Here is a 23,476-nt window from a genome sequence, read left to right as displayed (position 1 = left end):
CAGACTAAACAATGCAAAATTCGGCCAAATGTTTTCTTTTTTTTTTCCAACTCGCAGTGTTTGAGCACGCGCCAAATGGTTCAGCAAGCTGAATGATGATGATAGCCCCTTGAATCCCCCATATAATCCCCTAACACTGCGGATTGAGATGCAGACACGCGTGTGTGCCAAATATAGTTGGTCCGGGTTACGTTATGGACCAGCTGTTGATATTGGCATTTACTCACTTTAAAGGCCACAGCAAAAAAAGAGCATAGTCATAGTGTATTGAAGTTACTTAAAATAGTTGCACTACTCAAATTATTTGTAGCATACAAGTATACCCTGCATTTAAAATGGGGATCCCTGTATCCCCTTGGCACGTGCAGTCTCACTCACTCTCACTTCCCCAGAAAACTCTTTCAATCTCAATTCGAATTCATCATTACAAAGCCTGATAATCGATTTCATTGATTCGCTAAATTTATGCGAGGCAACGCGTTTTTTCATGTCATCAAATTTTATGTTTATGTCGGGCCTTTTTTGTTTGCCACAATAATGAGGTTTTTAATGGTCGGCCAAATTTGGTAGCGGCGCGTTGGCGAAGGCTTTTTTGCCAGCCCATCAAGCGGCGGCTATTGCTTTATGACCGGGCCAAAACCATTACCAATCTCGCGGCGACAACGGGAAAAGCACATGACGGCGGAGAAAAGCTCACATAAATCGCTCGCCAAATGGATCGACGTCAGCCAGCATTTTACTGTCGATGTGTGTGTGTTTGGCTGTGTTTGCCAGCCACATATGAAAAACGAATTTTCTCTGGCCGAGCGCAAAAAAAGAGCAAATAAAAAAAAGAAAAACGTAAACGAAAATGTCGGAAAATTCGATGTCGGGGTTGAGTGTGTGTGCTTGGTTTTTCTTCGGTCAAGTTTTCCTGCTGCTGACTGCTGGTTGCCTGCTACAAATATCGGAAAATTCCTTTGAGGATTTGCCACAAAGGCGGAAAAGCCGCTGCGGCAAACCTTTGATGATTCTCCACACATCTCTCCATCCCTCTCTGACTCGCTGGCTCTTCCTCTGGCATTTTCCGATAGTGTGACAACCCCCTTAAGAAGCCACCCCTCTTCGGTCGTGGCGGTGGAAAATGAGAAAATCTTTTATGGCCCGCTCGCCAGCTCTCTTCCTCTCTCTCTCGCTGTACCGCCGCTTTTCCGCTTTTCTCGAGTGTCTCGGCTGCTGCTGCTGCTGCTTCTTCCACGTACTTAATACTATTTGACTTTTTGGGGGAAAAGCATTTCCCGCGGCGAATGTGTGTGTGCCAGAGTGAGAGTGGCAGAGAATGTGGATGTGAGTGCTCCTAAGCGGTTTTCCCAGCTGCCATCGGTTTTGCTCCTGCTTCTGCTGCTGCTCGATGGCCATTCCTGTTCGCCTGTTACATAATTCGCGTAATTTATTCAATTTTGAGAATTAATTTAATTTTTCTTTTCACACACGTCAATTGCCCGCTATCTGGATGTACACTTCGGCATTCATTTTAAAGGCACGCGGTTTAAAATAACGCACAAAGTGAGATATTTTATTTTAGCAGTTTCGATACTATTATTAAGTAGCCATGATCAGTTAATACAATTCAGTTTGGAAATAGGATCATTTAATTAACACACAAATAGCTTCTAACAAGATTATATTTTTAGGTTTTCACAGCATATAACTTAAAACTTCAAATGCATCCTTACACGATTAATATATATATATTATTATATATTATATTAAATATATATTTTAATAATTTATCATATATATCAAAGGGTGGACCCTTTGTTTTAAGATTAATTGATCTAGATAAGTTTAAATTTTATCATTTTGCGGCGATAAATAAATAAAGCTCTATTTTTGTTTGCATTTTTTTAAATATGTTCATATATGCCTAATGCCTGCTTAATCAAAATTTTTTAATAATTTTGAGTTTGTTTTAAATAATTATTTATTTAAATTAAATAAATTTAAACACATTGCGCCAAAATATATGCTTAATGGTTCATGACCCAAATTCGCTCTTATCTATCGAACTCGCTGCTCTACACTTGTGTAGAATAAATGTAAAATAATATACATTCGACGTATTCGAAAGAAATTTGACTGTATCACAGCGAATTGAAAAAAGATTGCAAGCCCTTGCATACTTTTCGGCTTTGGCGTATAGCGCCATCTATCGAGTGCGCCACATTTAAATTTCCTATTAAAATACGACACTTATTATATTTATCATTAGCTTCTTAAGGTATCGATGATGTTTTGGGTTCTTTATTAAAAATACTCTACCAGATTTTGACAGTAATTAATATGGGTTTTGTGTACAGCAATGGCCATTCTTTAACGTTAATGTTCAGTGTAACATGGGCTACGAACTACCGAAATATACAACACACCATACTCAAACGAATATTTCCAGGGGCGTCTGCAACAGATTGCTTAATAAATAATTACAATTCTATACCGTCCTTTTGAAAGGAGCTTGAATATGTTGCCACCAATTTCTGTAGTTAAACTTAGTTTGTGTATCACTCCAATGTGTTTTAGATCCAAGACTAATACTAAATAATTTACTTTGGGAGGGGCTTCCGAAGGAAGGAGAGCGTGCTGTTTAAATGAAAATTGCATTTATTTTGGCATGACAAATGTAGACGTATAAAATTAAACTAAACATGTACTAAATAAAAATGTAATAATCACAAATACGCGCAGCTAACACAAATCCGATTGCATCCCACCGTAAAAATAGTAATTGCTTTATATCACCAGTTGGCCAGGTTCCCTTCTACGATTTTTTTGGTTCTACCTTTCCCGTCCGGGATGTGGATTCCCCAGCCCGGACTGCACCGCTTTCTATCACAAGGGAATGATTTCTGTTTCCGTTTCCGCTTTCCACGCTCGCCCTAACTTCCGTTTGATTGCACGCTGCGTCCTTTCTGGTTTCGAAATCGATTGCCAAAAGATGAGTATAGAGAGGTGGTGTTTTTGAGAGTACAACTTAGGGACGGAGTGAAGAACGTTGGGAGAAAGTCGTGTCCTAAACTCTGCACCGATTCGGTTTCCGCTCTAAAGGATCTTGTCTACAATTTGTTATGTTTTCAACCTACTTAAGTTCAGACTCTTTTCTGCTTGGTCACAAGAATTATATGTACCTCAATTGAAGTGTGTGTTGAAGTGGGGCTCTACGTGGGTACTCCTAGTTAATATCTATATATAGTTCTATGTAAATTCCATTATTTTGTGGTATGCAGAACAGCTACTGTACGGGTTTATATATATCCATGGATATATATTTAGAATCGTTTTCTAGATACCGATGCGATGCGTGTGTATGTCTGTCTGTCTGTATAAACGTACAAAGCGCGACGGGAGAAGTTTAAGAATGCGGTAAAGCTATGAACAAAGCCCACAAGCTGTCCGCTTAGCGAATCATGTGCAGTTTCCATCGCAACACGAAGTAGGCGATGATGCGCAGGGCAAAGAAGATTCCGATCAGGGCGACGGCGTCCACCCAAAACAGAGCGTTATCCATGGACATCTCCTCCAGAAACTTCTTGGGCACTCGATAGTGGCAGTACATTTGATTGCACTGCATCTTGGCCCGATCCATTCCATAGATGGCTACCATGGCACCTAAATTATAAAGAGTAATGTGAGTTAAGCATATCTAAAGGTAGATATATCCCAACTCACCTTCGAAGCCATAGCGCACATAGCTGACGTAGGTCACCCACTGCAGGTAGCCCGGAATGGTGTCAAAGTTCACAAAGAACCCGGAGAACAATATCGTGGGTATGGTCGTCACGGGGCCGAGGAATACGCCCGTCTCGATGTTCATCCCCGCCCCGATCAGCAGTCCCAGCGACTGTGCCACCAGAGAGTTCAGCACGCAGATCAGCACGAACATCGAGACCCGCTCCAATTCCATTGGCTGTGAGGTTAGGTAGTACACCACCAGGACATAGACGCTGGAGAAGACGATCTGCAAGAGAATATATCGGATTAAATAAGTGTTCAGCCCATTAAGCTATTCAATAATAATCACCTGAAATGGCATGTCCGCTATGGTCTTGGCAAAGTAGAAGGCCTTCAGGGAGTACCAGTAGTTGAGATGCTCCCTCACGAACACTGACATTTCGGTGGGAACTGCGAATTAAAGATTCCAGATTACATTTGTGTGCCAAAACCTCGAAATCGATCAACTCACAGGTCAGAATGGTGGGCATCATGGCCGTGAAGGTGGTGAACAGGGAGACGAAGAAGATGCATCCCGCGTTGCTCATGATCTTGCTGGCCTCGTTGCCTACATCGTAGTAGATCATACCGATGATGGCTCCAACGATCACGTGGGAGAAGAGTCGCATGTGGGTCAGCATTTTGTCGCGCAGGATGGTGCGGAATGAGCGTTTGAGCAGGATCCAGAACTGCGTCCAGCCGCTGGTGGGGAATCCCGTCTTGTTTGGCAGGGTGACCACGCTCTCGTGCGAATCCAGCAGCGAGGTCATGCAGCCCACAACGGCACTGGGTCCTCCCGATCCCGAACCACCCACAGCATTTTGGGTGCCCTTCGAGGAGCTAAAGCTGCAACTGTCGTCCACGGCATTAGTCGGCATATTGACCACGCTGCAATCGGAGTTTTGGGACTGCTGCGTCTCTAGCTTCGGTGGTTTCAGCTCCGCAGGATCCTCGACGGGAATAGAGGGCTCCAGTTGCCTGTCCTCCAACGGCGGCTTCTCATTCTCCAGGGTCAAAATGGCCATCGCGTTCTCCGCTCCGCTGCCACTGCCCTTGATAATGTCATTGTTGCAGCCCTTTTGGGTCAGCGTCAGTACATAATCCTTGTGCGCGTATTTCTTGCAAGCTCCGCTCTTCACCGCATCCACCAGCTTGGGAACAGCGTCTCCGTACTCCCCGGACGCCACCTCCAGGACATAGTCAGCAGGATTGTGATATGAGGGGCATTCGTAGCCCAGTGATGATAGGTACGGCACCAGTCCCTTCACTCTGCCCTCGTAAACGCACTGGCCCTGGGCCAGCAGATACAGATGATCGAACTTCTCGAAGAGACGCGCCGACGGCTGATGGATTGTACACACTATGGTGCGGCCACCTCTGGCCAACGATCTCAGCAGCGATATGAGCTGGAAGCAGGTGGAGCTGTCCAGTCCGGAGGTGGGTTCGTCGAAGAACATCACTGGTGGATTGTTGACCAGTTCGAGGGCAATGGACAGTCGCTTCCTTTGGCCACCAGACAGATTGCACGTCAGCGTGTTCACCGACTCCTTCAGGCCAATCGTCTCGAGGATCTCTTCGACCACCACCACCTTGGCGTAGCTGATCATGTTCTTGCCCAGCTTGAGGTTGGCGGCCACCATCATGGCCTCGCGAACGGTCAGATTGGCGATCAGCACATCGTCCTGCATGATGTAGCAGGAGAGCTTGCGGAAGCGCCGCAGATTCCGCTCCTTGCTGTTGATCAGTACGGAGCCGCTGAGTTGGGCAGTTCTGTAAAAGGTGAGATGCATCATTAGTTGATCATTAAAAGGTAGGGTTTTATTATCAGTTTAAAGTCAATTTGATTGAGGCACTACTACATGATTTATAATCTTTCTTTAAGACAAGCATCTGGCTTAAGGGATGTGTGCCTATATCAAACTTAAGCCGATAAAAGTACTCACTTGTAGCCCGCCAGGATATTCATCAGCGTGCTCTTTCCGGCTCCTGAGGGTCCCATGATAGCTGTGATCTCCCCATTCCGGAACTTGCCCGAGACGCTCTTCAGGATGGTCTTGAATCCGCGCCGATGGCTATCGGTAACTGAGTAGGATATATCACAGAACTCGATGTCCACCGGCGGCCGTTGGGGCAGATGGGACAAGGCGATGGTACCCTTCTTCTGGCCATTCGGACTTCCACCGCTGTTGTTGGCCACCTTGGGGGCCAAAGCATGGTTGTTGCTGCCCAAGCCGCCATTGCACAAATTGTTCTGGGACCTGAAAGGAATCAGAGATGAGTCATCTTTAGTTGTGAGTATATTTAGTATTGCATCTCCTGTGCATTGTGTTGATTCCTACTTGGGCCTTTTTTTCAGGGCACTGACACAGCTGCCGTTCTTGGTCAGCTTGGTCTGCACCAAGGACATGGAGCGCTGGTGTCCTGCATCGCGCAGCATTTCCGCATAGGCCGCAGCATAGGCGGCGGACCTCCGGCGACTGACATCCTCCTGGGATTGGGATTGAGAGGCGGCGGTCTCGAAACTGGAGTTCTGAATGCCACCACTTTCCGCGCTGACGCATCGGGTCAGCGTCAGTTCCATAATTATTCGCTAGCACCCAGAACCACACTCCTCAGCGGCTCATGATGCCGCCCCGAAACGACCTAAATCGTCAATCAATGGATCAATCAGCAGCGTCAGTCATTTAGTGACCCATTCGTGTCCCCTCAACGATTTGCACATTGTGTCACAGCCGTCATCCGCCCTCATCCATTCATTTCCATCTCCCACGTTGGAAAGACCAAAGTTCACACCGTTTTTATTTCATTCATGAAACGTCTGTCATACCTTGGGCCAAAGAGCCGAGTGCGTTTTCATTAGTGATTGCTCGCATGCCGTCGGCCGACTTCGATTGATACGTCCGCCGACGCCGCCGATGCAGCGGGCCAATGCCAATTAACATTACATCTTTTTGGGTGCAAATTAGTTGAGCTAGTTGGTCAAAATTGATTGATTGGGAAGCAGCCAGTAATCAGTAGTGATGGTGGGGTGGGATTAAAGGTCAGTGTATCTGGCAGAACGAACTACTTATCACTGGCGTGCTGAGAACTCGGGTAAACCTAACAATCTAAGGCAGAACCGTGAAGCCTGCAAGATGATGACCAGCAGAAGTCCTATAAGAAGTTCGACACAACTAGGTTTCAGTGAGCAGTACTCACTGCATATAAAGATAAAGCTGCATATAAATTATAAAGAAGTACTACAACACAGAGTTTCCTTTGTTTCCTCCCTATAGGTACATATAGGTAGTACTATCCACCGGATTCGTTTAGCAACTTAGCACGCACTATGGAGCCCATTTGTGTGGAGTAACCATGTACGGGGCAACCAATTAGCTTCTGGAATCCGCTTCAATATAATTTCTATAATTTCGACCTGCAACTCGAGGCGGTCGTAATGGCAAGACATTAAATTGAAATTGGTGGCTAGGCGGCGGGGAAAGTCAGCTGTTGGCGGTGGGCCATGCTAAGTGGATTCAGATACAGATACAATTGAGAGACTAGTACCAGCACACACTCCGATAAACAAATGCTGTTTTGCTTGTGCTTTTGCTTTTACATTGCTTTGCTTTGCTTTGCTTTGCTGTGGCCTCTTTCAGCTACGATAAATATGACTCTCAGTATCGGGCAAGCTGAGCTGTATGGGTGAGCGTGGTAGTATTGCGAATCGTTTGCCGCGAATATCTCGGTGCACGAGCACCCGGAGCGAGTACATTTCGAGTGCGCATGCACCCAGAGTGCAATGCTAACGAACCAACCTGAACCCAACTCAACTCAACTCAACGAAGACTCGACGAAGTCTGAAGCACTTTGTCTTGCGAAATGCACTTCCAAGAGCAGGGATATTATACTTGTATATATATATTTGCCATCCATTTAGTGAGGGGTAGAATAACAATTGTGCGCAACTCCCGACAGTTGTCTTCTCGACTCAGCCGCTCAATTGGATTCAAATGGAGTCGGTCACGCAATCCCTTCCGGGTTCTTCGATTGCTTATCAATCTTAATGCGTGGTAATTGTTGCCAGGTTCGAAGGCATCGATTGCGGCCCTACTTAATTGATTGATAGCCAGTCATAAAGCAGCAGCTGCCGCTGGTAACTCAATCAGTTGATATCTGCCCGCTACTGCACACACTCTAGTTCTAGTTATAGTTTCTAAATTTGTGAACCTTGGGACCGCGGGGCCAGTTACATTGTGTTCGCACTGATTAGGCGGCACAACCGGAAATATTAGCTGGCGTTAGATCATCCCCGCTTAACGGCAATTAAGCGATTTATAAGTGCTTGCAACGGAGGGGCGGCGAGTCCACGGCGATTAATAAAAGTATTAATAACAGCAAGTGTGCCAACGATGGATGGCATCCTGAACGGCAGGAGTTGCGCCTATACAAAAGTGCCAATTAAAGCTGATAAAATCATACGGATTCACGTGGAATTTCTATGAATATGTAGCGAAGAACGAAGTCCAAGATCCTTTACAAGCTCTCAAGGAGAACTCAATCAAATGTGATTGCTAAGTAACAGTCATAAGTTTTGAGTTATAGCAGCGAAAAGATGATTAAGCAAGCATTTTTTTAGTAATAAACTTTTTATGGTCACTTGGATCTGAACTTTGGGAGCAATTATATGGCGTTAACATTTCTGTACCAGCTCAACATAATTTTTAAGAGTATGAAATTACTCAGCATTTGCTATATCTATATCTGAAAACACACGTGGACTCAAAATCGAATACAATTATTCAAGCATTATGCATGGGAACAATCATGTGGCTTTAATTCCCGCACCATTTACGTTATTAAGGAAACGCGGCAAAGCCAATCAAATATGCAAACGGATATGTGGGCGGGAAATGGATGTGGGGGCGGACGTTTGCCGAGCGTGGGAGCAGGTCCTGTCCAGGACCGCTGCTGCTCTGTTTGCCCGTGCCCTCGGAGCGGCGGAGAAGGTCAACATGCCTCGAGTATTGTGTTGGCTGACTGGCTGACTTTTGCGGTCGTCCGAGCGGCTCAAGGGTGCACAGGTTGTCAATCGACTGGGGAAAACTTGGCGACGGCGTGGCGACTCAAAGTCTAAAACTACAGCCCGGACTCTTGGCGTTGCTAAGTTTGCGGCAACTTCACATTACATAACCGGCCGGCGTACACGTCGCGTAGTCTCTTGTTCACTTGCCAAAAAATAAAATAAAAAAGAGGAAATCACACGTAAAATGCCAGCACGTGGTGGAGCACGGGCCGTTTGCAGCTCAATAGAGGGCGGCGAATGGCTGTTGAAGCATTTTTCTAATAAGCACATAAATATTTGAGGCCGAAAACCAAACTGACGGAGTGCCGCACACAGACGCGATGTTGCCGCAGGACTAAAAAGCTGAAAAGCCGAGCGGAGTCCAACTGCTGACTGCGGCACGACGTTGGACAGCTTGGCGGCTTGTTCGATTTTTCCAGGCATGCGGCGCCGCGAGTTCCTTCTGCTGTCCTGCTGCCTCACGAAAGGGGTATATCGACTGAACTAACCAGTTGTGTGGGGTATTGCGCGAGTAAATAGTACCTATATTAGTTTTCTAATAAAATTATAATAAACTTGGCACGCGTATCTGAAAGCTTTTCAAAAATAAGAAACTGACATCCTTTATATATATAGATTTTGAGGAAGCTTAAGAACACTTTGAAAGCTGTCGAGTATTTTGCATTATTTTAAATAATTATCTGTTGAAGCAAAAATATTATTCAGCATTATTTATGTGATTTTGATAAGAAAAACCCTGAGTAGAGGGCAGCCCACATTCGGTGCTGCTGTAAGGACCCGCAGGACCTCTTTTGTCTGCCCGCCTTGTATTGTTTTGCTTGGTCTTATGGCTTTTACGGCTTTTTGCCTTTTGGCGGCGTTTCATTCACTGTTACTTGTTTTTTTCCTTCGGTTTCCCGCTCCGCACATATGTGCGTCTGTTTGTGGCTTATTATTTATGGCAGTGTCGACAGAGGGGGTGGGTGGTTGGACCGGGTCGAAAGGACACGTAGAATAGGTTGGCATTTAAGGCGCTCTTTATGGCTGCCTTCCTGTTGGCTTCCCATCGAATCCTTGGACCTGGGGACAGGCCAGCCAACCAAGCTGATTGCTGGAATTGTGCAGCATTCAGAGAGGCTGTCCTTAAAAAGGCCCCGTTTGCCCACTAGTTTAATTACATTGGTGTACCCGCACTGATTGGTACGTGGGCGTGTTCCAATACCAATAGATTATTCATTTGCATTTTAATTAAATTGGTTAGAAAAAAACATTACAAGGCTGCTGTGAGGACACTGTGTCAGTGTTTCAATTCAAAGGCAACTTAAGACGCAGGGTTCTAAGTTCTTGAGCAGTAGCTTTAAAGTGTTCTTACAACTCTGAATAATTTATGAGGAGGCGTGGCTGGCACCGTTTCCCTGCTGACACGCGATTTGTGAGACGGAGTAGAGCCATCGATTTTCCAGGCATTTGCTGCTGCTTCTTTCTCTCTTTCCACTTCCGGCACACCTCAAATGTCCTGGCAGGTGGCATGTTCCAAGCGGAAGGAAGATATGAGCATTACAGATGCGTGCTAATTTTGACTCGTCGGTCTTATTAATAGCTCTCTCTCGAAATCCCACTCCCAGCGAATCGCTTTGATTTTTGTAATGGTTTTATGCGGTTAGGTGTTAAAAATAGAAGTGTCACCTCAGTGGAAAAGTGACTTGTGACAGCGTGATTAGTTGCCTGATACTGGGCCGCCTATCCACCCACACCCACATAGCCACTTGCCCACAGGAAAGTGTGTCCTTGGCTTGCACGAGCGGAAATTGCAGAGTGGCCGCAGGAACGATTGCAATACTAGCCAGCAGTTCAGGGTCAGGGGACACATTTCAGTTCACTGCCGCCCATAATCCCCACAGCTGGAGTGACAGGTTCCTGGGTAACCCAAAACGCCCGCCCATTCCAGCCTAATCCCGGTTAATGCAATTATCTTTTGGGTGCACAGCGGGGCAAACTCACTTGATGATTTGTAATTGGAAGTGTGTTACATCATTGTAAGTAGGGTACTTTGAAAAAAATAATAGATTTTCATAATTTAAACAACTCACCCGTGACTGTTCTGCTTCAGGTCGTTGGGTAGCTTCAGTTGGCTGAGCAGTGGCACTGGCTCCTGTCTGGGATTGATACTCGGATTCGGATTGGGATTCGGATTTGCGTTGCCGCTGCCCGTGGAGAGCGTTGATAGGGACATGTTCCCGCTCGTGTAGAGAACGGCATTGGGTGCCGTGGTGGCCGCCGAATCTGAGACTTTGTTGGGACTCTTGGCCGCCGGCAGGATGACGGCGTGGGAGGAGCATTTGTCCACCAGCGGGACACTGGAGGCCTGCAGCTCGTTCATGGCGCTAGTTTGTGTGTGATTTTAGTTGAGAATGCGTTTAGTTTTTGCTTCAATCGCTATTGGCATATGGCATCAGCATTTGGCTCAATTGATTTATGCTTTATAGTTTTGTGATACGTATTTGCGGATCTTGAATGCTGCTTTTTAATTGAATACGCTGGGGATTGGCATCTGCATTGGAAGTACACGTTCTATGTTGATTGTACCACTCAGCTTTCAGCTCTGCAACGAAAGGGAAATGGGAAAAGCGATGCAAATCGAGCATAATTTAAATGGAGGTGTTTCGCCTCTATCGATTTGACAAGCTCACACAGCCAGATGTGTGTATCAAGCACTCTTGAACACTCTCAATCCTATCCACACACATATTACATCACAGCCCAGGAAGTAGCGCCCACCCCTCCCCCTCAGTTCTAAAGGTCAACGGCTCAATAGTTGCTCAATGGCAGCTAGCAGCATGAATTTCTAATTACTGAACAATGCCCAGAGACCCAGGCACAGATACAGATACAAACACATATACAGATACAGATACAGACACAGACACAGATACAAATACAGACAGAGACCCAGTTGAGAAACGACGACACCGTCAAGAACAACCGATAAACGCTGAATTCAATGCCAGACACTCGAGGGCTCAGGGAAGGGGCTTCACAAACAGCTGTGCCCGCTGTCCGGCCAAGAAAAAGTGAACAGTGCGCCAGCACTGGGATATAGTGGTTCCGTTCCTAGAGCTACTAGCTCGCAAAGTCCACTGCATCGGGAGTTGCGAGCTGGGTTTGCTTGCACTGGGAACCAATTTTGCAGGTGGCCGTCTGATAAGATTTCTTGCTTATGCCGTTTGGCGATGAGAATTCCGACTTACTCCTACACTGGGGTGAAATGTTATCAATCGGATCAGTTAGAGAATTTCTTATGGGGAAAGTCCGAAATTCTCTACAAAGTTTCCAACTACGAGACCTCTTTATTCATAAGTATCTATGGTTTATTTTACAAAGTTTAGGCAAAACCAATACTCATGAAACATTGTTTATGTTATCAACAAAAATTTCTGCAGAATATTTTACTACCTATTCGCATATTACGTGTTTTTGCGGAGCACAAGCCCCAAAAATATCATCTCATCACACAACAATTTCTCTTTCTTTGTTTCCAAGTCAATTTTCAAATCTTTGGTGTAATAGGAAACAGTTTCCACACTTTTATAAATTGAGCGAGTAAACAAATTAAGAGGATGTTTGTTATTTAAAAATTGAATTGCTCGACCGGATGCATAGTTCATTTTCAAAGCATGATAAATATGTTCATTCTGTGGCAATGTTTTGTTAGTTCGCCGAATGAGAGTTTCTCTCAGTGTACACGGGTTTTTATTACAGATTTGTTTGCAGTTCGACTAGCGATTAGATGGGCAGAGCGATAGGCTTCCTGCTACTGGGCGCGGGCTTCCTCTTCGCTAATCGCCGAAGATGTAAGGCGTATAATCGCACACACTGCGAACTATAGTTATCCGTGCGATTCAAGTTGATGCGACTGGACGTGGACGGCCAGCTGTTAGTCGGCCACCGACTCGTTATCTGGGAACTTGGAACACCGGCACTCGAAACTGTCCACGCACAGCTGCGGATTTGGTAATCTGGGAATCAGGCCGCCGGACGCTGGGGAGTTTTAAATTTAGGATTCTCGGAACTGAGCACTTCTCTCACAGATTTCGTGGGTGGATGACCCGAGATGAGGTCCTACCCTAACCGTAAGCGAAGTAGGTCAGTCTGTACACCCCCTCGCGAGCCACTGACCCCCGAAAATCTGGCTGGCCCGATCTGGTTTTCAGTTGTGTTTCTTCTTTTTTTTCGGGTGGCGTTAGCGACTGAAGACTTCAACCTGCTCAGATGTGTCATCTGCTATTAACAAATGGCGCGGCGGGGCATAAACATTTGAAAACAACAGCCACCGCCGGAGCATTTTGCAAATAATTGCTCCTGAAAAGAGAGCGCAGGCGCTCTATCGAGATACAAACGGCAGGAAAACATTAAAGATACATATGGGTCTACCCAAGGGGGAGGCATATTACATATAACTCCGGCTGCGAAGTTTATTATGGTGGTGGTGGTGGTGGGTAGCTGGTAGCTAAATAAATCTGCGACTGCAGACTGCAGGAAGCCCGAAAAAGACGCAATTACTTCACTCGTGCTCACCTTTGGATTTCTATTAAGATGGGGCCTATTTCCGAGAAGAGCAAAACACAAATGGCATAAAACGTGTTTTTGGTTTATTAGCATTATATATTTTTTTGGCCGCTGCCAGAAGAGACCGTATTCACTGTACCGCTCCCGCGCACATTAGATACTTTGCGGAGCGCTTTCAGAAGATACTGAGACTGCGAGATACTCGTGCTCGTGCCTTTGGCTTCTTTGTTGTATTCTGTGTTATGGTGGCGGCAGCCAGCAAACAAACAAACAACGCCAGCTATTTAAATGCGCCACAATTCGACGATTCGACGATTCGACGTGAGTGAGAGCAACAGATCCGAAATACCATTACCAGATGGTAAGCGAGGAATACGCAAAAGTGTATCTTGTGCCTAGGCGAAACGTGTTTTTATTCACCGCGATCCGATCCGTTCCGATTGGACTCGATTCCTGACCGAAAACGAAAATCCCGCTCGACCGCAGAAGGCAACAACATTCATACAGCGCGAACGACGAAGAACTGAACGCGAACTGAAACTGAAACTGCGGCGGCTGCTAAGCAACCAGCCACCAGCTGCCAGCTGAGAGCGCTTTCGCTCACGAGTGTCCGTTCTGGCATTCTGGCACTTTGGTACCCGTATCTGTATATGTATCTGTAAATGTATCTGTGCGAGCCAGCGCAGCCATCCGGATAGTGTCAGTGCTGCCTGGCTGCTTGTACCTGACTCTCGGATACAAATTATAAATAATAGTTAAGGCATCTTTCAGATACTTACCATGTGGAGATATAAAGTTCGGTACAAATATGCTGAGATACAAAATGGGTACAACAATTTGTTATTAGTTATTTACTTATGTTTAAATCTATTTCTTCTTGAAGTTACTGCATCTATGGGTCCAAATGTCAGATACTGCTGTATCTGATACTCTTAGTTATCTGATGTATATAGTATCTTCTTCAAATAAGTCCTGTACTTTCAATTAGGTACTAGGTACAACGTGCGAGTACCCTTCCCATCACTCGGATGCGGATACTACGGCTGTTTCGTCAATGGGGAAGTCGCAGCTCTCTCGCTTTGTCCAACGTTCAATTCAAATGCTGGCATACACTTAAATTAATCCGCGTGTGTGTGTGTGTGAGCGGTAGTGCGCATGGCGCACAAGTGTGCGTTGGCCTCCCGCTGCTCCGAAAACAGCTGACTGTAAACACACACAAAGGGGGACGGCCCAGTGGGAAATCCAGTGCGATTCGGGTTCAGCTGCACTTGGATTTGATGGAGCGAAACTCCCCGAGGAGAGCGGGGGCGAAAAAAGCGGTTATTTCGTAATTAAATTAGGCAATTCCCTATTTTTTAATGGGCTATTTAATCTAGAATTACCAAATGGCACGTTTCAAGACCATTTTCAGTCTAAAGTGTAGATCGGAAAAGCCTTGATAAGCAGATGAACTTTCCATAGTGACCCGCTTGTTTTCTCACTCTGTATTAATTGGATATCCCTGAAGAGTTTCAGTGTTTTCGCTTACATTGTTAGTCTGAGTGATAGCGAACTTTGAACCTCACGATCGCAGAACAAAGCACTGAATTCAAACAAAAACAATTGCGATTTCTTGGAAGAATCGCGTGGAGGGGCGATTGGGGAGGGGAGCTGATATCAGTGTGAGTAATCCTCCCCCCAGTTTCCACATTTTGTCCCCCTATTGGATTGCATATCATATCTCAAACAAAGCCAAAACGTGATTCTATATTTCCAGTGCTTAGACTTGGGCAAAATGCGCAGTCGGGGGACCTTTAATCGCATCGACCTTAATAATAGTTTATTTTCATATCAGCCGCCAATTGTTTTTAGCTGCTACATATTTAAATTGAGTGCCAGCTCTGACCGAAGCCTATATATCAATAGCCTATATATCAATGGTAATACTATTGATACATATGTGGAACTGTTTGCAAGTCTCAACTCGAGATATATGAATGTGCCAATGGACGATAGGCGACTCGATTTCAGTTTCGGTTTCAATGGCTTCCATGGCAATGGGAATGCCCTATTAGTGTGGAGTGTCATCGAGTCTTATCAGTTAATGGAATGGCTTTTGCTTCCAGACGGGTGCAGATGCACTTTTCCCCAATGTAATCTGGCAGGTACGTTTGGCCATTAAGCCAAGTTGGGTGCAAATTGCAGTGCATTCGAAGTACTTTCAGGTGTTTCGCCGCACTTAAAATCTAGAATTGCAACGATGGGTTTCCAAAACAATTGTCAGTGCATAACCAAGTGCTCGGAAACGTAATGGATAACTAACTGGCTATAAAAGATTGCAACGTCAGTGGTTGGAAAACGTGCCAGACAAACTGTTTTTTTTTTGGTGCTGTTAAAAAACTCGGTTTCAGAAATTCCTCGGTGACTAATATTCAAATCAAGCCATCCGTAACGGAAAAGCTCACAAGCGCGAAAGCTCCATTAAAGAAATAGCTTTCAATTCGAAAACTTGTCGAAAGAGATAACCACACAACGATTTCGAAAAAGCTTTGTCCGAAAAGTAGTGCCCATAAGGCGGTTTATTTGAAATTGGTCGGAGTTATAGATGATTCAGATCCTAATATGCGAATTACCATTTAACTATGTTTCTGTTTGTTTTATTTGGTTCTCAAATTCGGTTAGTTTAGCGTTACAATTAGTAGAGTTTATTGTACAGATAGCAGCTAGACGTATATTAAAAGTCAGATTCCCACGGACTGGTCCACGGTGAACAACCTCCCCTTTCCTCATCTATCGCCTCTTAGTTTCACTGGCCAACATGGTTGCTGTCAAATCGCCAGCGGATCTGGAGCAATCCTCAGGTGGACTGGCGTATCTTGATGCTGTCCCGATCCCGATGATCCTGTTCGTCGCTGTCGCAGTCGCCGCTCTCGGCGGTGTCCTCATCCTCGCTGGCGGAGCTATCCTTGGCGAACAGGTGCCTTAGGCAGCTCCGCTTCACGTATAAAAAAGCGCACAGGGCGCAGAGCAGGAAGATGACGCCCACGGAACTGCCGATGATCAGGGCTCGCACTTTACGCTGCGAGGGCACGTCGATGAGGAGCTCGTGGCTGGGCACCGATTGCTGGGTTTCGGTGCCCACCGCCAGGACCTGCACCTTGAACAGGGTGTCCTCCTTGAGGTGGCGCAGCTGGTAGTAGTTGTCAAAGGTCTCTGCGTGGCCAATGAGGAAGTGCTCCGGCTCCTTCCACCAACGAACGGCGTAGAGGCGCAGGCCTTCCAATCCCTGGACGGGATGCTCCCAGTGGAGGAGCCAGCCCTGCTGGTTGCTAATGGCAGTGAGATTCCAGGGAGCTCCCAGTCCCCCGGCAGGCGCAGTGACCTGACCCAGATCGTGTTGCAGCTGCTGGGCATCAAAGTCATCCGCTCTAATGGGCGAGGCTGCAAAGGATGTGTGTATTAAGTATTTAAATATATATCTAACTCAGGTGTATGGAACTTAATCTTACGTAGCGTTTTAAAGCGGAATTGCTTGCTGAACATCCCGTCTCCGTACTTGTCCTGGCTGAGCACCATGAATTCGTACTCCTTTCCTGGCTGGAGGTGCTGCACCGTCGCCTCCATCACCTTCTTATCCATCACGCGAAGCGTTCGCCATTCGGGAGCTTCCAAGAGTCGATACCACACAGTGTACTCCAAGTTGGGGCGAAGGTATCCTAAGGCAGGGTGCATAAACTAAACTTAGAAATCATCTACTTAAAGAGTTAATTGGACTTGGGACTGAAGTCATCAGATTGCAGGTGGCACACACGTTCGAGCCCATCAACGAAATCACCTCACACTCCGTATTCCATATCGAATGCAGTGCGGAGCATCTGGCCTGGGTCCATTTCCACACCCAATTACACCCATTTTCTCACCTGGCTGCCAGCGTATGGTGATGCAGGTCTCCGTGCTGTTGGCCGTGAGATTGTACGGCGCCCGCGGCGCGATGTTCTCAATCATGAGCTCGGCCTCCGCCGTAATGGTGGCCGCCTCGTTGGTCGCCGAGCACTCGTATATTCCACGGTCCCCCTCCACCAATCCCGTGATAGTCAGATTGCCGCCGCTGAGACTGAACCTGTCCGCCGGCAGCGGCTGCCCGTCTTTCTGCAAATTGGTTGGGTGCGGGGAGTGAGTGTCAGTGCACCGGAGGCAAAATCGGAGAATCGGAGAATCACGAGAAAACAAAGGAAGTCATATGAAGTTAATTAAGTGGGAGACCTCATAGGTTGTTAATACGATATATATGAGCTGCAAATAGTAGCACCTATAAACATAAGTAGGAAGTGAAACGAGTACATCGAGTTATCTTTTATCAAATGGAATGTAACATCTTTTTTCTCGCTGTGCATGGACAGGTAGCACTGTCCGTATGCATAATTAAAAATGCAATCAAGTGAGACTGCACGCTCTCCCCTTTTGGCATTACCATTTTTCACTCGCCTTTCGCCATTTTAGGCAGTGCAAAATGACAGTACGGAGCATATGGACAATATGGACAATATGGACAATATGGACTCACCCTGGCCCAGACAATGGAGGGCCGATTGTTTCCGTCGCGGTCGATGGCTTCGCAGGGCAGCTCGGCGGCCTCGCCCAGCTTCTGGATGTAGATGGCCTTGGGCGTGACGCTGAAGATGGGCGGTCGGAGCACAATCACGCTGATGACCGGCGATGGTCCGTCCGTGCCGAGGTCGTTGTAGGGCGTGCAAGTGTAGCTGCCGGCATGGTTCTCGTCCACCTTGGCGAAGAACAGGCTGCCGTTCATCTTGTAGAAGACCCCGGGCACGTTGTACGAGTCGAAGAGCAGGCCGTCCTTTTCCCAGCGCAAATTCTTCAACGGAGGATTCGCCCGGAAGTGGCAGTCGAGCACGGCGGGCTGGCCGTACGGCAGGAAAACCTCCGGCGGGGCGTAAATCACCTTGGCCTTATCTGAAATGCAGCGGAGGGTATTATCATTATAAATGTCTTACTGAATTATTTCGAAATACAAACATTGTATGTTGAGAAAGGCCTTGGCCGTCTGCAGTTCGCCCTCGCTGTTGCGCACCTTGCACTCGTACTCGCCCAGGTCGCTCATCATGGTGGGATCGATGCTGAGGCTGCCATCTGGACCCATGTGGGATCTGCGCCACAGATCCGGGGCCTCCTGCAGCAGCACGCCGTCCTTGTACCAGGAGGCATTCGAGTTCTCCGGATGCTTCATCGTGCAGTGAAAGAAGGCGGTCTGTCCCTCCCGTATCGTTTGATTCACCGGCGGAATGCGGATGAGTGAGCCACCCTGGACCGCCAGGTGGTAGGCCGTGCCATTGTTGCGGACCGATGGCGAGCGATTGGGAAAGCTAACTTGGCAGTGGTACCAGCCCTGGTCCGATTCCCTGATGGCGGTCAGATTCACGGAGGCGCGGCCAAACTCCGGATGGTTCTCGACCAGGTGCAGTCGGCCATTAAATAGCTCACTGGTGGAGGTCTCCTGCTCGTACCAAGTGAAGATTTTCTTGTTCTGCGGACAAAGCAATGTATAATTATATATATATAAAATTGCAATGATAACTGCAACTCTTAAGTGCGATACACCTAGATACAAATGTCCCTGCTTGTGTCTGTGATTTTGCTGCGCCATCTCGGCTGCAATTGTAGTTATAAATCATGAGCAATGCGGAATCTATATGGAGAGTACGCCCACGCACACACACACACTTGCACTCACACTCACACTGTAACAGTTTGTGTCCGACGTGTGTGCGATTGTTTGTGCACCCCCCGATTGCGCCCCATGCGCCATTATCATTTTCGCAAACTCCCGCTGAGCCCTCACAACAGAGCCACCCATTTGCCCGCCAGCCCCAGCTACCCATTTTCCCGTAACCATGATGGTGACGTAGCACAGCGGTGGGCCCCCAAAATCCCCACAAGAATATAACAATAACCATGGGAGGTTGGCTGGCAGGAGGGGGGTGGGGATTGCGGAACCCATGCCGCTACTTTGTTGACAAATTTAAATGGGCTCACGTGGCGCGGTGCACTTGAAGTGCTCAATGCTAGCTCGCCCCTGAAATGGGATTATTCGAATTTAATTCGGTGTGCCGCACTATTCACGACCAAAGAGATTCTAGTTCACCAGGTGCGATATATGTGAATATAGTCGATAGTTGAGTATAATAGACAGCTATCAAAATAAACAGGTCGATCTCGAAATAATGAATTAATTTATTGTTTAAACACCACTGCATTCTGCATTTGCGAACTGTCCATTAGGGTGAAAAACTGCAGGCCATAAATCATTTTGATGCCCTGAAAAACGAGTCAACTTTGATTTAAAACGAAATAGCTCGGTTAAGCATCCAGCAGCACGAAGTATCTTGTGGATGTCACACTCAAAATTACCACCGGAAAAAAAGTGCATAAAAAGATCTAAGCTGGCCAATAGATTATGGGCTTGTGAATGGATAATAATTCAATTCGAAAGCTGTTTTTTGTTTAAGCTTTAGCTTCTTTGCCGTTTTTTGCCTGCTGGCATATTAAATTATTTTTATTTTAATTAATGCTGAATATATTTGTCAATATTTATTAAATATACGGCCGGGCAATTATGCTCGCGCATAGGCGACACGGAAAAAAAACGTTTCAAAATTATAATAATGGCATGCGAGTAAACAGAATGTGTTTGCGTTGCATCATATGGCAAAGAGTTGGAAAAAACCGCGTTAAGCTTAAATTATTTAAATGCAATTGAATCTGCTGCGGTCGCTGGCCGCTCTTCTAATTGCTCTGCCACACACATTTTTATGCTCGCTTTGTTGGCGCACTTGACTTTCGTCCATGTGGCTCACATGGATATCTATAGATGCTGTGGTGCTATATGGGATATAGCATCTATAGCCTTTGCCGGACTAGGACTGTCACACCCCATAAACCGCATGCTAGGGATTCAGTTTTCCCGGTTATTGATAGCCAACGACCGCAGAAAGGCAGCTGTGCAATGGGATATGGGCTGCGTTTAATTGTGCTGGAGCGGCTCCAGCAGCATCGGATGCAGTGGGTGTCAGTTGATCTATTGACATTAGGTTTGTGCTTTAATTGAGATCGGGCCAGATGCACCGTGCGGCATCAATGTCACCCACACGGCATCGCCATCACCGTCGCACTCGTAGGAGACGAGCCGCCTTGACTAGAACTAGATTATGATGCACTCAAGATCCGCCTGTCCTGCCTGTGTGTGTGTGTGTGTGACTATGATTATGTGCAGTACACCCAACTGTGTGTCAAGTGTCGTCTGCCGCCGCCGCACACACATTTATCAGCATTATCTAACCAATTACAAACGTAACTTGATTTATCCGGTGATTTTGCCGTCGCTGTGGCGCGAAAATATGCAGCCCAGCCTCGCGGTGGCCGTGAAAGTCGAAAGCTCGACAATATAGAACATGGAATACGTTTGCAGACGGGTCTTATAAATAGTATATAATATAGTACAGACTTGCCATAAATGAGACAGATTATGCATATTGCCGCGGACTCTAATCCCGCGTACGAATATTTGTTTAATTACACGCCATTCCGTGGTGGAGCGAAAACCCATGCCGAAGTCCATTTGCCAACGCAATTAAAGTGTATCTATCAAAATGACATCATGACCCGCTGACCGAGTGGACACAAAAAGCAGAGAAGCGGAGGAGCACAATGGGAAATGGAAAAAGGGGAGTGACCACCGAGGAAAGCGGAACAATATGTGAAAAAGAGCAAATTAAGTGAGCCAGCTAAGTAGGGAAAGGCGTAAAAGCGGGTCGGCCCCCGCTCCCTCGATTACCGATGAGCATGGGCATCATGGGTTAAGGGGGTCAGATGTGGACATTTGATGGCCACTGATGACGGGCGTGTGCGATGAATGGCAATTCACTCGATTTAAATACTAACGCGCGCGCGGAACATATTTCATTCTGAAATTCCCACTGATTGTCTGCGGGGGGCGGGTTGCATTGCGAATGCGATGAATTTGCAATTGAATTAAATTGCATTACTCACAGTTGTCAACAAAATGCCAGCCATTCAATTCGATTGAATGCAATTGAAATTGATTTCAACTGGTCCACTTGCCCCGCTGTCTTTGATGTCACACTTCACATTGACACTCTTCGCGCTTTTCGCGATTTGTTTTTTGCCCCGCTGATGCTGCTCTGCTGGTAATTTAAAGTGTTTGACGATACTCAAATCAGTTTCCGCCTCAAATTAAATTTAAATGCAGCAGGAATGCTGGCGGACACGGGGCAGCGACTCGGCCAGGATGCAACCCGATCGACTGCATGTGGTTGCGCTTTAATTAGTAGCCAAGGGCGGGACCCACCACTAGCCACCGCTACACGGCCACCTTGGCCATCCCGTGCTCCACGGGCTTGGTGGATGGGGAGCCACCCCACTGGCACGACGATTGCATTTTCTGCGCTGCGATGCACTTGTCAAAAACATTGCATTGCAGCGATGGAAAACCATGTAAAGTGTGGCGGCAGCTCGAGCATAAACAAGCATTTATAAATTACCAATCAAAGCCACTGATATATTTCAAAAAATTATTTTGCCCTCGGAAATAGCGTGCTTAAAGTATTATTTAATTTATTCGACACTTCGATGCATAAATTCCACAAAAAAAAAAAATATAAAACAAAATTTTTGAGTCCACGGGAGTTATTAAGAATTCCCACAAAAAACTATATAAAGGATGAAAGAAAATTAAGATTTCGTTTTTCTATTTTAATCCCTTATTTAAATTCGTATTCTTTTTTATATATTATTTGGCCAGTGGGATTCTCGCAGTGCGGTCGTAAAGTCTGGCCCTTTTAATGAATGTGGGAGCCGCGTTCCATGCTGCGCTCCACCAGAAACGTCCAGCAGACGCAATTAAGGCTAACCAAGCATTCCGGACGGGCCCTGGTCAGTCAGTCAGTCAGCCGGAGTCCGGTGTCCGGGGATCGGGGCTCGGGGTTCGGAGTCCGGGGTCCGAGCCACCTACGTGTCTGATAAATTAATAATTTCGACAATTTCATTTAAGAACTGCGTGCGCGTCGGCGTGAGCCATAAATAACTGAATGGGCAGCACAGATAAAAAAAAATACAAACACTGGTCTATATTTACATTTTTCGCATCTTTTTGCGGGTAAGTAATATTTAATTATAATATGTATGGGGATTTCATGCCCTTTATTTGATATTCACAAAATAATCACTTGATTTCTTCAATGTTCCTTCGACCGAACTTACGTCCTTGGTCCAGTGCACCAAGTAGGGAATGGGTGCATCGAAGGGGAAGTCGATGTAGCAGTTGAAGACCACGTGGGAGCCCACCTTGGCCTCCAGGTTGGTCTGCCGCCTGTGATCGCGGGCAGCGCTCGAGCAGGATATGTTCATTAAGAGAATGATCGCCAGCAGAGCCAGTAGCGCGGATCCGGATTGCCGGAATGTTCTGCTGCGTTTCGCTGGCATTTCGATGTTGTATTTGATGTATTCTTGCGATTCTCACAGGCTGCACTTGTTGCACTCGGTCACACACGCGCGGTGTCTTGCATAATGTTTCCGCGTAGGCCAGTATGCACAAAATCAAATTAAAATCCAACCCGAAATCAGGTCAATTGGGGCCCTCGACGAGGAGCAGCTCGTTCGCGGAATTCGGAATGTATCTAAGAGGCGCACGAAACCCGGATCCGTTGTTTACTATATCTTTGTGCGCAGTTCCGTTCAGGTATTGTGTGGCATAGTACATATATGGTGCGGCAGCTATGTTGTGGCGGTCTTTCGAGGGTCGCGAACTGAACCGAGCGGCTGGAGAAGCGCTACTGAATGCCGAGACCGAGACCGAATCGAGATCAGACTGCAGAACGAGTGATAGATGAGCAGAGCTTTTGTGGTGATGTATGCTGCACGGAAAGAATGTTGTGGTACGTTTGATTGAAAGCCAAAATAATGGTGTAAGCCGGAAATAGTGAGTACTAGACCAACCTGATCCTTCTTCGCTTATTCTTTCAATCTGATATCAGGGATTAAAAATATTGCTCTGTTCTGAATCATAACATCATTTTCTCTCTGTGTAGAGCACTGAAAAACCGA

At 46.4% G+C, this 23,476-nt stretch overlaps 2 protein-coding genes across 3 annotated transcripts; both read right to left on the bottom strand.

Moving 5' to 3' along the window:
* Positions 1-2,255: 2,255 nt before the first annotated feature.
* LOC6613327 (ATP-binding cassette sub-family G member 4) lies at positions 2,256-13,880 on the bottom strand. Of its 2 annotated transcripts, none has more exons than XM_002037767.2 (7): positions 13,367-13,880; positions 10,882-11,393; positions 5,691-6,005; positions 4,220-5,517; positions 4,058-4,158; positions 3,706-3,994; positions 2,256-3,645 (listed from the first exon to the last, which is right to left on the bottom strand). In XM_002037767.2, exons 2-7 carry the CDS (start codon positions 11,169-11,171, stop codon positions 3,434-3,436), a joined length of 2,505 nt encoding a protein of 834 aa, XP_002037803.2. In that variant the 5' UTR covers positions 11,172-11,393; positions 13,367-13,880; the 3' UTR covers positions 2,256-3,433. The 2 variants fall into 2 exon arrangements, with proteins under 2 accessions (XP_002037803.2, XP_032574204.1); XM_032718313.1 differs by lacking the exons at positions 10,882-11,393; positions 13,367-13,880 and adding exons at positions 6,087-6,390; positions 8,746-9,386.
* A 2,097-nt stretch (positions 13,881-15,977) lies between these two features.
* LOC6613326 (protein borderless) lies at positions 15,978-23,212 on the bottom strand. The gene is made up of 6 exons (XM_002037766.2): positions 22,634-23,212; positions 18,374-18,881; positions 17,901-18,310; positions 17,257-17,485; positions 16,846-17,052; positions 15,978-16,777 (listed from the first exon to the last, which is right to left on the bottom strand). The coding sequence occupies exons 1-6, from the start codon at positions 22,853-22,855 to the stop codon at positions 16,194-16,196; spliced, it is 2,160 nt and encodes a 719-aa protein (XP_002037802.1). The 5' UTR covers positions 22,856-23,212; the 3' UTR covers positions 15,978-16,193.
* Positions 23,213-23,476: the final 264 nt, after the last annotated feature.

This window comes from Drosophila sechellia, chromosome 2L, assembly GCF_004382195.2.
Source record: "Drosophila sechellia strain sech25 chromosome 2L, ASM438219v1, whole genome shotgun sequence".
In the NCBI taxonomy this organism is placed as follows: Eukaryota; Metazoa; Arthropoda; class Insecta; order Diptera; family Drosophilidae; genus Drosophila; species Drosophila sechellia.
The sequence above is the reverse complement of the archived record's forward strand: the minus strand, read 5'-3'. Positions and strand labels throughout refer to the sequence as shown.

What these genes read in the sequence shown, in the direction of transcription:
- LOC6613326 (XM_002037766.2), bottom strand. Translation starts at nt 22,855, where the DNA reads ATGCCAGCGAAACGCAGCAGAACATTCCGGCAATCCGGATCCGCGCTA. An exon ending in TGGTGCACTGGACCAAGGAC is followed by an intron (nt 18,882 to 22,633) that starts GTAAGTTCGGTC and finishes CTTTGTCCGCAG; the next exon opens with AACAAGAAAATCTTCACTTG. An exon ending in CACCATACGCTGGCAGCCAG is followed by an intron (nt 17,053 to 17,256) that starts GTGAGAAAATGG and finishes ACCCTGCCTTAG; the next exon opens with GATACCTTCGCCCCAACTTG.
- LOC6613327 (XM_002037767.2), bottom strand. Translation starts at nt 11,171, where the DNA reads ATGAACGAGCTGCAGGCCTCCAGTGTCCCGCTGGTGGACAAATGCTCC. An exon ending in CTGAAGCAGAACAGTCACGG is followed by an intron (nt 6,006 to 10,881) that starts GTGAGTTGTTTA and finishes GATTCCTTTCAG; the next exon opens with GTCCCAGAACAATTTGTGCA. An exon ending in GATGCCCACCATTCTGACCT is followed by an intron (nt 4,159 to 4,219) that starts GTGAGTTGATCG and finishes TTTAATTCGCAG; the next exon opens with TTCCCACCGAAATGTCAGTG.